This window comes from Sinocyclocheilus anshuiensis, unplaced genomic scaffold, assembly GCF_001515605.1.
Source record: "Sinocyclocheilus anshuiensis isolate Anshui unplaced genomic scaffold, SAMN03320099.WGS_v1.1 scaffold284, whole genome shotgun sequence".
NCBI classification, from domain to species: Eukaryota; Metazoa; Chordata; class Actinopteri; order Cypriniformes; family Cyprinidae; genus Sinocyclocheilus; species Sinocyclocheilus anshuiensis.
This window is the reverse complement of record NW_015554266.1, coordinates 1877232-1889950: the sequence shown is the minus strand read 5'-3', so window position 1 is coordinate 1889950 and position 12719 is coordinate 1877232. Positions and strand designations below refer to the sequence as shown.

The 12719-nt window shown below is 34.5% G+C and overlaps 2 protein-coding genes across 2 annotated transcripts in view; both read left to right on the top strand.

The window, feature by feature from the left end:
- Positions 1 to 4903, top strand: part of LOC107671282 (kalirin-like) — a 188577-nt gene extending 183674 nt beyond the window's left edge. Inside the window, exons 30-33 of the mRNA XM_016464176.1 lie at positions 1048 to 1149; positions 1253 to 1395; positions 1989 to 2091; positions 4841 to 4903. Of these exons, the coding sequence (XP_016319662.1) occupies positions 1048 to 1149; positions 1253 to 1395; positions 1989 to 2091; positions 4841 to 4903 (411 nt within the window). The remainder of the gene's footprint in view (positions 1 to 1047; positions 1150 to 1252; positions 1396 to 1988; positions 2092 to 4840) is intronic.
- A 1184-nt stretch (positions 4904 to 6087) lies between these two features.
- LOC107671281 (kalirin-like) overlaps positions 6088 to 12719 on the top strand; it is a 59537-nt gene continuing 52905 nt past the window's right edge. The window contains exon 1 of the mRNA XM_016464174.1: positions 6088 to 6171. Coding sequence (XP_016319660.1) covers positions 6088 to 6171 — 84 coding nt within the window. The remainder of the gene's footprint in view (positions 6172 to 12719) is intronic.

Genomic DNA, 12719 nt, shown 5'->3' with positions numbered 1-12719 from the left:
GGGGGGGGGGGGGGAGTATTTTTCTGGATTCTTTAATTAATAGCTGAGATAGTGAAAATTTAATAAAAAGGGATTTATTTGAAATATAAACCTTTTGTAATTATACATGTCAATTTTAATCAAATTTAATCACATTGTTGCTGAATAAAAGTATTAATTTCTTTCCAAAATAAAAGTCCACAAAATGTTCAAGACATTTGGTATTCTGTCTTTTATTGCATATTGTTGTTGAAAGTATGTCAAATATGTATGTCACTAAAGTAAAGTTATCCAATATGGATGAGGTTTTGTAAAAAAAAAATATTTTTAAGTTTTAAAGGCATTGTTTAAAATTGGTTGAAAACTAAAAACAAACCTCTATATGCCATAGTCCTTCAAAACTGTGCTAAATTTATAATTCATGAAATAATAATAAAACTGTCATGAAGTGAGTAGCATTATATCTGTGTAATGTGTGGCTATTTCTTTAAAAAAAAAAAAAAAACGTCTGCCTTAATAAAATTAATATTATGATTTAAATTCTAAATATAATAAATATAAAAATGCATATAATATAGTTATTTCTCAAATAAATTAATAAATAAATGAATTAATATTGATTATAATTAATAATGAGAGGGTCAGTTAGTGCACACATGAACACAGTTATGTCTGAATTCTGTTTTACCGCATTGTGCAACTCTGTTAAGTGTCTCCACACATACCTGGAAGCAGCCCGTGCAGGTGTGTGGACCAGATGGGGCGTTTGTCACCCCTCTCTCTGTGCTCAGTATGCCTGTGAACAGATCCAGATGTGCCTTTGCTTTTTTCTCTGGTCATCTGGAATTGTCTCACATACACATTTTAAGACTCTGCTTAGGATTTTACTGAGGAAATGCTTTCAATTTTGTCAGACAAATTTATTAGAGTTCCGCTTTCAGTAAAGTTCACTCTTAGGTTATCTCAGTCTTAAATACTCGATATGCTTATGCCATTAAATACATTTCCATGCATACTGAATTCATTTTAATATCTGTGTGTGATGTTCTGATTTTTCTGCGTTTGCAGACTTCTGAATTGGGGGTGACAGAACATGTGGAAGGAGACCCGTGTAAATTTGCCCTGTGGGTGGGACGCACACCCTCATCCGACAACAAGACTGTCCTCAAGGTACATTACATAATTGTATTATTAATAAATTACTTTTATTAGAGTGGTAAGTATTCATAAACATGTTCCATGTTTTTAATGTGCATGACTATGTCTGTGTCAGGCGTCCAGTATTGAGGTGAAGCAAGAATGGATTAAAAACATCCGAGAGGTCATTCAGGAGAGAATCATTCACCTGAAGGGGGCGCTAAAGGAACCGATCCATGCTCCCAAAACCCCAGCCAAACCCCGCAACAACAGCAAGAGGTCAGACACATTGTACCATTGCATACTCTATTCCAGTCCTAAAAATGAAACGCTGAATTAATTCATAATGCAATCATAATCTCAGCTCTCAAAATGCTGCTGCAGTTGTAAACGTTGCTATTTGTAGATTCTGCTTTGTTTGTTGCGATCAAATCATTTGTATGTCTCTTTGGATGCAGGCATCTGCTAAATGTAAATCTGTAGAAAGAATGAGACAAAACACTACATTCATGAATATTCATACCCATTTATGCATGACAATGCAGGAGGCTTATGCTCATGTATAAACATTTGCCATCTTGTCTCTCCTCATGCAAGCTCCATTCGCTTGTTAAAATGTGTACATATGGGAATAAGTATTCGCCAAAACGTCAAATAGTTATGACTCATTCACTTTACACATTCACTTTTTTGTGTTGTTTATCTAAACTATTCACCTGGCTCACCTGTTATCCAGCAAGAACAAGGACTGACTGTATCTAATGAATATTGTTATTTGTTTGAATTTATTCATTTTGACATTTGTGCTGAATAAAGTATCCAGCTTCAGGCACATCCCAAATCGGGACTTTTATTTGTGTGTTTGGCTGCAGGGAGGCTGGTGAGGATGCTGACAGTCAAGGAGATGGCAGCAGTCAGCAGGACACCATCTCCATCGCATCCAGAACCTCTCAGAACACTGTAGACAGTGACAAGGTACGATGCACAGATCTGACCTCTGTAGCTGCTTTCTCTCTGCGGCACTTACCTCAGTTGCACTGTACTCAATAAACCCTTCATTAGTGGATTTACTGAGCTGCGGCATCAAAGGTGGCACACAGGAAAATAAAAAAGACCATCAGGTGCTAAAGGACTCATGCTAACTAGCCAAGCTAACTGTGACGAGAGGGGCGGGGCCGAGAGCCGTGGGAACGGAGCGAGGCCGGTGGAGTAAATGCTAATGCACGACACCTGCGCCACTCACCGGTCTCGAGTCCCACGGAGGAGCTCCGGAAGTATAAAAGGAGGAGTGACGACAGTGTTGGACGAGAGAGGACCAGGCCTGGACTTTATTTTGTGTTTTGGTTCTGTTTTTGCGCGACAGTCATCCGCGAGGGGCTGTTGCACTATTTTGTGTTTATTTTATTATTAAAGTTTCCTTTGAATGTTTGCCGATTCCCGCCTCCTTCTTCCCGTGACTACGAACTTTGTTACATTGGACAAAATATGGGACTCGAGACCGGTGAGTGGTGCAGGTGTCGCTCATTATCAATTACTCCGCCGGCCTTGCTCCATTCCCACGGCTCTCGGCCCCGCCCCCACTCGTCACACTAACAAATCAATTAGATATTCTGCAGAGACATATTTGCATATTGTGCACATTATACTGTATATAAACCATGGTTAATTTCTGTGAGGGGTATGGTTTTATGTTTACGTGGCGCGATGCAACGCAACGCATAAAAAAAACAGTATAAGTCATTATAATCAGTTATTATGTCCCCACTGGATGAAACAAATGCCTCGTTTGTAATAGGTTTTATTGTTTTTGTCTCGTCGCACCAGGCATGACAGTGTGTTAAGGGGCATAACATTTCCGTCACACGCTTGAGGTATTCGGCCAATCACAATGCACTGGATAGCTGGCCAATCAGAGCACACCTCGCTTTTCAGACCGATGAGCTTTGTTAAAATCGGAGCGTTTCAGAAAGTCGGGGCATAGAGGAGAAACAATAACGTACAGTATGTGGAAAATAATGTGTTTTTTGAACCTTAAACCGCATAAACACATTTCATTACACCAAATACACAAAATAATGTTATTTTTTAGCAACGTCATATGACCCCTTTAAACTACCCACCTAAATTCAGAAGTTCCAAACTAATTCGGAACTCCATACTACTATTAGAAAGATACAAAAAGAGTAAGGGTATGTTTACACAACAATGACTGTACAAAAAATTGAAACGTTTTTCCTTTGCATTTTTGAAAAGATTCACGTACAGATAACAATGTCTGAACACGTAATATGTATGCGAATGAAATCACAGTTTTTGTAGTTTACACAGAGATGATAGTGTTAATGTCATTTTTAAAAAGTTGTGCTTTGAAACCCGTTTTTTTTTTTTTCAAAAGTTTGCATTTTCAGGCCACCAAAACGTTGTTGTCATGTAAACAATAGCCAAAATGCATGGAAAGTTTTCCGTTTTTAGTTCCGTTTTAGTAGTTCATGTAAACATCACCAAAGAGTAGTGTGCTAGTATGCAGATCCAAAGCATATCTTTCCAGACCCAAACTCCAGACTCCACCCCCTGAAGGGTCAGGTGATCAGTGATTGACAGGTGTATGTCACACAGGGTTTCCCTGCTTTAGTTATGGAGCAGGGGCTGTCATGCTCCAGCACAGAGGATGAGCACAGAGGATGAGCACAGCGGTCGTGAGCAGTAAACAGATGTTAAACAGTCATGTTCAGCCATGAAAAGCCTCTTCAAACTGTGTGCTGAATTCAGCCCTCATAGGAGCTATGAGGCGCCCTATCAAATCAAAGTAAGACACACTAAACACGTGTCCTCCAAACAGCACTTGTTTGTGCTGGTGTTTTCAGGCACTTTCATAATAGCTTGTTGTGTTTTTTGAGTTGTGCGTGTTTGTGTTGTGAGGTTTGTTCGTTTTGGTGATGACCACATCACTGTGACTTGCTTTTTGCTCAGAGGAGAACATGTCTGAGTGAGTGTGGTCCAACTCTTGACTCTGTTTGGAGGAGTATCATTTCCTTCTCCAGTTTCCTCTGAGGGCAGAAGATCCTGGTAGGATCTGAATATACTCTGTGTAGTGCACTTACTCTGTTTGAATTCTACACAACTAAATGTTGACTGTTCTCTGGGTTTTTGTGTTGTTTTGTAAAAGAGGAAGCAGCAGAATATATATATAAATGCTGAGAACTCCACTTACCGGCAGCCGCGGACGTTATGAAGGCATCCTGGTAGTGCGCTACATTAAAGGTGTCTGAACATGACGTCCCGGATGAGATCGTGACGTCAGGTGAAAGGTCATCATCATGTGGATAATTTTATTTACGGCGAAATTATAATTCATTAATTTTACTAATAGTTAGATTGGGCAGGCCTTCACAAAATGGCGTTTAATTACAAAAAAATAAAAAATTGCCTTGACAAAAGGGCACTTTGGGCATTAAGGGGAAAAGGGGCAGGTGCTCAGGCACCCACCGCACCCCTCTCTGCACGTGCCTGCACACACTGCGTGAGCACTTAGACACTGCATGTCTGTTTCTGCCTGTTTGTTGTCTTTTTACAAGGGTTACTGTGTCTGTTGGTCTTGTAGTGTAGGGTTCAGCCTGTTGTGTATTTGTAAATTATTTTGTCCAGACAATTAAGATGTTCAAAGCATTCATATGCTGATCCATGATGTCTTCTGTGATGTCACATGTGCATGCTGCTATCACAGGGTCACCTTTTAAAGGTGAACAATGACCACACAGGTTTCCTGAACGCTCCTGTGCAGTATTGAGCCAAAGTCAGTTCTCTGGCTAATGAGAGCTAAGGACACAGAGTGTATGTGTGTGTCTGTGTGTGTGTGTCTGTGTGTCTGTCTGTGTATCTGTGTATCTCTGTGTGTGTGTGTGTGTGTGTGTGTGTATCTGTGTGTGTGTGTGTGTCTGTGTCTGTGTCTGTGTCTGTGTCTGAGTCTGAGTCTGTGTCTGTGTCCGTCTCTGTGTTGTGTCTGTGTCTCTGTGTCTGAGTCTGTGTCTGTGTCTGTCTGTCTCTGTTGTCTGTGTCTGTCTCTGTGTCTGTGTCTGTCTCTGTGTCTGTCTCTGTGTCTGTCTCTGTGTCTGTGTCCGCGAGTGCTTCTGTGTCTGTGGAATAAGAGTTTCCTTCATTCACTCACAACAGCTCAGGATCTGTTTATTACTGTACGTTGTGGAAATCACATTCATTATACTTCATAATGATGCTTTTATTCGAACAGCTCAGTGCTGAATGCATGTCACAAGACCATCATACGGCATTAGATATTTCTTGCTGGATTCATCTGAAGATAAAACCGTATTCAGATTTTTCATTAAAATATGCAGTTTTCCCCCTTTGGCTAAAGAATTATTTCAAAAGCCAATGTGAGTTGTGACAGATGTCTTTGATTTAAATCACTCGCAACAGCAAGAGTCACACAGTCATTCTTACATTGAGATAGAAACCATATGCTATCGGTTTCAAGGTATTCACATACTAACTGTTCATGTCAGATTAGTTTGTACGGTATGTACTACTGTATGTGACAGGACCTGAACAGGGTGCAGGATTGTTTTGCACGCAAATGTATGGCTCGTTTTCCACCGAGCAGTAGAGTACAGTGCGGTACGCAATTATTTCCATTTCCTTTCTCAGAAGATGTGAATGGTGCCAAAATAGCGAACTGTACCACTTTGTTGGGACCCTTCCGTTGGGGTACCTAGCACAGTAGTCCGGTACCTAAAGGGTGGAGCTAGACTCACTGCAGAACTTTGATTGGTTGACAGAGAATCGTCACTTGCACGTGCTACAAGGGGAGCGACAACACAAGGGTTGCTGCTCATACGTGTTGGGTTTGTTTACATCAGAATGTGCAAACACAAGAAATATAACAGTGTAGTTTAGAATTTAATATTTTCACACCCTTACACACAGATAATATCACGCATTCTTCTTCGCACAAGAATGACGTCGATCGCTACTTTCCGGCAGACACCACGCCTATCAAGTGAGGGTACTGTTGACGATGGAAATGCAAGCCGGATCAGGGTGTTCAGTCCCGAATCGCACTGTACCAAAATACTGTGTACCAAAATACTTTATACTAAAATACTGTATACAAAATGCAAAATTTGCACTGTCCCGAATACCACTCGGTGGAAACGAGCCTTTAAATGTTTCCGAAAGTTGTCGTCACAATGGTTAAAGTACACCCAATATGAAAAATCAACAAAATCTAAAAATCAACTAAACCATTATACTTGCAATAATTATTGCAGAAAGCACAAATTTTATACTCAAAATGAGCCTTAAATGCAATGTGTAAAATTAATGTATACACTAAATTCATAGTTTGTGAACTTCAAGACATTTAATAGAATTAGAAAATGATTAAAAAAATTAAATAAAGTTAGTTTATTTATTTATTTATTCACACACGTGAGACACAACCAAAGGTGTTCACTAATGAGAAGAGCAGCATTACTGAGCCTTTAACCTCTACTGAACGCTGAACTCAGCCAATCAGAGACGCTTCAGAAAGAGAGACAGAGGGAGGGAGGGAGAAGAGAGAGAGAGAGAGAGAGCGAGAGAGAGAGAGAAAGCAAGGGCAGATATAGTCGTGGAAAGAGGACAGATAAGTCGTCATGCCAAAGTGGATGAGTTTTAAACTTTTCAAAGAGAGCAGTCGTGTAAGTGAGCTTCATCTGATCGTTTCTATTTCTTGCTTGACTCTATAATCCAAGTGTAGTATAATGGTCTCTGTGTGTGTGTGTGTGTGTGAGAGAGAGAGACAGAGGATATTAGGACTTTACTGACAGAGTATGAGCCGGTTTTCTGTGATCACACTGGTGTGGAGACAAGTTAAGTGCTCTGCTGTGAGACTGAAAACTGTTTTTTGCATGTGTTATTTCCTGTTATTTGTTGTAAGTTGTAATAATTTAAAATGCTACATGTGAAATGAGTTTTACTAAAGCAGAACAGCTGTCTCTCAGATAGTAGTTATTATAATGTGTGTGTGTGTGTGTAACCCTAACCCTATGTTAAAATGAGGTTGATATCAGTGGCATGAAGTGGATTATTAACACAGTCGACTCACACTGACAAACACACACTCTTTTTTTACTATCATGTTTAAAGTGATAGTTCACCCAGAAATGAAAATTCTGTCATTATTTACTCTCCCTCATGTCTTTCCCAACACATTTGAAACCATTTGGGTTTCTGTAGAGCGCAAAAGGAGATGTTTTGAAGAATGTTCCTGATGATCTTTTCCAAAAATGGAAAAAGCAGACAGTAGGAAGGAACAGATGATTGGTAATACAACAGATTTGTCTGAGGAACAAATTGAAATTTCAGCCTTTATTTCATGAAAATCTCAGCCGTAGCTTTCAAATATTAATCACGTTAAATGCATTCAAATATCTGTACAAAATATGTATATTTGTAAATATATTTCAAAATAATCGGCAAGAAATGTATTTGCTAAAATATTATTTTTTTTGGAAAATATATTTTACAAAAATAATATATATTTTTAAAAACATTTAATATATTTGATATACATTTTGTCCTCCATAAATTTCAATCCAAGAAAATGCATTCACATATGTAACATTTGAACAAAAATTAACATGTACTTATCACATTTGAAGAAAATCAGCAAGAAACATACCTTAGAATGTTATAAAAAGACAATATTACAATATATTAAAAATGTAAATATTATTATTACGTCGTTATTAATCTAGTTTTGATCTCTAGTAGGCTATAAGGCTATTACATTTAGCCTCAATGTTAAAGTTACTGTAAGATTGGAAATGTATTTTATTGATGCATTTTGAAAAATATTTTGGTATATGAAGATTGAAACTAAATGTATTTACAGTTTCAAAAATATTTTCAATGAGCTTCACTGTTTACAACACATATTTAGCATATATTTAAAATATATTTCGTATGTATGTATGTATGTATTTATTTATTTATTTGCTTGCTGTATGGGATATGATTGGTTCTCTCATGTCTCATAACATAAAATTATGATGTATGTGAATATCTTCTATTTATGAGTTCTGGATATCACTGGGTCTGATATTTGTGTCGCTTCACAAGGAATCATTTGCAATTGTGATATTGTAAATGGAGATGAATCTCGATGGAAAGCAGTGTTCGGACAGCCTAGATAATTGTCCATTGTATCTGCTGTATGTGTCGAAGTGGCTCGTCTACCTGCGATCCTCAGCGTGAGAACACACAGGCTCTTAATACTGTTTAGAGAGTCCTCTGATCTCCGTGATAAAGGCTTGCAATCTGCGAGACCTTTCACATCAAGCCCATGTGACCTTTATGTCCTTTCTGACGCGTGATCTTCTCCTTCTGAGACCCCAAATCACCTAGCAACCCACCTTTCCTCTCGATCACTACGGAGACCTGATACTCTGCCAAGCAGATGGTGCGGACGAGGAAGCAGACTGAACACATCTGCTGAACACCGACCAGAACTAGATGCTCATTGACATTTAAAAACAAAAAAAAACTCCCTACATAAAGCTTGTTGCATGTGCTTAGTAAAGTCCAGTGCTTAACTTGTTTCCACCACCAGAAAATAAATAAATAAAAAAAGGTAATTGTTTTTTTTTTTTTTGTAATTCTGAGATATTTTCTTGCAATTCCGATTTTATATCCCAAATTCTGAAAGTCTGAATTGAATATAAACTCGTCATTGCAAGAAAAAGTATTGTGAGATAAAAAGTGGCAATTACCTTTTTACAGACTTCCATATTTAACAGTAGAGTTTTTCAATGCCATTTAATTTCTGTAAAATCTTCATTCAGACAGTTTAAAACTTTCTGAAATATCTCTGTAGAAAGAGCTCTGTATCTCTGAGAAATATACTTTCAGAACCCAGAACAGTGAAATAGCAGTGTAGTAGCAGTTCTTTTCTTTTCTTTTCTTTTCTTTTCTTTTCTTTTCTTTTCTTTTCTCTTTTCTTTTCTTTTCTTTTCTTTTCTTCTTTTTTATTATTTTTATTTTATTTTATATTATTTCCCATTTTTTATTCTATTACTTCCTTTTCTTTCTTTACTTTTCTTTTTGTTTTTTCGTTTCTTTTCATGTTTTCTTTTCTTTTCTTTTCTTTTATTATTTCTATTTATATGTTATATTATTTTCCCCATTTTTTATTTTATTACTTTTCTTAATTTAATTTAATTTTTGTTTTTCTTTTCTTTTTGTTTCTTTTCTTTTCGTTTTCTTTTTCTTTCTTTTCTTTTCTTTTATTATTTCTATTTTCTTTTATATTATTTTCCCCATTTTTGATTTTATTACTTCCTTTTCTTTATTTAATTTTATTTTTGTTTTTTATTTTCCTTTCTTTTCTTTTCTTTCCATGTTTTCTTTTCTTTTATTATTTTTATTTTATTTTATATTATTTTTCCCTTTTTTATTTTGTTACTTCCTTTTCTTTATTTACTTTTATTTTTGTTTTTTCTTTTCTTTTCTTTTCTTTTCTTTTCTTTTCATGTTTCTTTTCTTTTATTATTTCTATTTTATTTTATATTATTTTTCCCATTTTTTCTTTTATTATTTCTTTTTCTTTATTTAATTAAAGTTTTGTTTTTTCTTTTCCTGTCTTTTCTTTTATTTTATTATTTCTATTTTATTTTTTATTATTTTTCCCATTTTTTTATTTTGTTACTTCCTTTTCTTTATTTAATTTAATTTTTGTTTTTTGTTTGCATTTCTTTTCTTTTCTTTTCTTTTATTATTTCTATTTCTATTTTATATTATTTTTCCCATTTTTTATTTTATTACTTCCTTTTCTTTATTTACTTTTATTTTTGTTTTTTCTTTTCTTTTCTTTTCTTTTCTTTTCTTTTCTTTTCATGTTTCTTTTCTTTTATTATTTCTATTTTATTTTATATTATTTTTCCCATTTTTTCTTTTATTATTTCTTTTTCTTTATTTAATTAAAGTTTTGTTTTTTCTTTTCCTGTCTTTTCTTTTATTTTATTATTTCTATTTTATTTTTTATTATTTTTCCCATTTTTGTATTTTGTTACTTCCTTTTCTTTATTTAATTTAATTTTTGTTTTTTGTTTTCATTTCTTTTCTTTTCTTTTCTTTTATTATTTCTATTTCTATTTTATATTATTTTTCCCATTTTTTATTTTATTACTTCCTTTTCTTTATTTATTTGATTTTTTGATTTTTGTTTTCATCTCTTTTCTTTTCTTTTCTTTTATTATTTCTATTTCTATTTTATATTATTTTTCCCATTTTTTATTTTATTACTTCCTTTTCTTTATTTAATTTTATTTTAGTTTTTTATTTTATTTTATTTTCATGTTTCTTTTCTTTTATTATTTCTATTTTATTTTATATTATTTTTCCCATTTTTTATTTTATTGCTTCCTTTTCTTTATTTAATTTAATTTTTGTTTTTCTTTTCCTTTCTTTTCTTTTCTTTCCATGTTTTCTTTTCTTTTATTATTTCTATTTTCTTTTATATTATGTTTCCCATTTTTTTTTTATTACTTCCTTTTCTTTTTCTTTTTCTTTTCTTTTCATGTTATTTTGTTATTTTTTACATTATTTCATTATTTTATTTTATATTATTTACTTGTCTGTTCAGGTTGACTTGTCCTTTCATCTCTTAACATCCATCCGGTTTAAATAAGTTAGCATTAATAAACAGGTAAAGCATTTTATGTATGTCTTAGTTTAAGTCTTTGCAGTACAGCCCTGCTAAAATCGCTTTTTGAATGAATCATCTTAAATTGTGGTTAGGATCACTGTTCTGGACTGTTCTTATTGCACTGACTCTGCTGTCTAGTTCTGTAATCTTCACACAGTCTGGAGGAAAATGAACGTTTAATTAAACATTGACCAATGACCTGCTGTGACTCTGAGAACTGTCATCTGGGAACATTTTGGACATGTACTCGTTCTGCTGCTTTGGGTCTGAGCGCTGGCTTTGGATTGTGTTGAGCGTGTTTGTGTGGTGTATTGTTGAGCAATATCTATCAGCAGGAGTTGAGTTTGATTAAACAGCACCTGCTCGCTCTCATTCTCATTCAGCAGGCTGCCTTGTGATGCCGGCATGACGTCATGTCCTAGTTTTTAATTTGTCTTGTGAAAGTTTGTGGACCTGACTGGTTTATTGTTGACACAGGTGTCCTAACAAAGCAATCACAGCTCTAGTTCATCACATGAGCATGGTTTTCATGATGCTTTGTATGATGTGTTTGTTTAAATGACACTTGTTTTAATAATGCTCTATATACGGTTTTATTTATCTGCTTGATTTAATTATACTTTCTTCACAATATGACTATGACATTTCACCGCACTCTCAAGCTAAATAGGATTAGTTTAGTCATGTTTTGCTTCTCTTATAAGAAGTGAATCATGTATTATTTTGCATGTTCTACTCTTTTGGCTGTTCTGTCTGTGACGCTGTGACTCTGTTACATGTGTCAGGAGTCTGTCATTACATAACCAGCACAGTCTCACAGCGCATGCATCAAGAGCGGCCTCAGTTATTACGCTTATATAATTATTCACCTGTAATCATATGGTTCATAGTTCATACTAGTGACTTGTCAGAAAGTGGCACTTCTAATCAATATAAGTAATATAACATGATCAATAATTAGACACACATAATAGTTTAGAGTCTTAACAGTCTCTGCATATCATGTAAATACATGAATGTCAGTTGGTCCATCCAGAACAAAAAGTACTTGATTTGATTTGGACTCATTTCTGACCATCTAGTTATAGTTAACTAAAACTAAAACCATAAAAAAAAAAAAAAATTCTAAATATACTGAAATAAAACATAACTATAAATATATATTTAATTTAACAATGTACTAAAATTACTAAAACTAATACTGTATATATATATATATATGTATATGTATATATGTATATGTATATGTATATGTATATGTATATGTATATGTATATGTATATGTATATGTATATGTATATGTATATGTATATGTATATGTATATGTATATGTATATATATATATATATATATATATACATATATGTATTTTTAAATAAGAATATTAACAAAAACACACAATAAAATAACTAAATCTTTACCTAAAATTCAAATACAATATATAAACAAAAAGCAGAATATTAATTAAAACTGATATATCAGAGATACTAAAATAACACTTACTGACTGATCTGTCGTGAAAATCTGAATTTTATTTTATGTGTTGTATTTTATTCAAAGGTGAGACCTCATGAGACCTAATAGAGTTCTCAATTCAGTTTAGTTTAATTTTGTTTCATATGTTTCTCCTAAAACATAAAATAGACACAAATGAGACAACTGGTGATGATTGGGTTCATACTCAGATCCTGTGATTGCAGGAAAATCTGAGTATGTTGGCAAATCTGAATGCAAAAACGTCTCAGGTTGCTTATGTAACCATGGTTCCCTGAGTAGGGAACGAGACACTGCGTCCTCTAGGGGTCGCTATGGGGAGCACCTCGTCGTGACCCGTGTCTGAAGCATACATTGAAAAAACACCAACAACACGTTGGCCGGCGACAGCCCATGACATCACTAC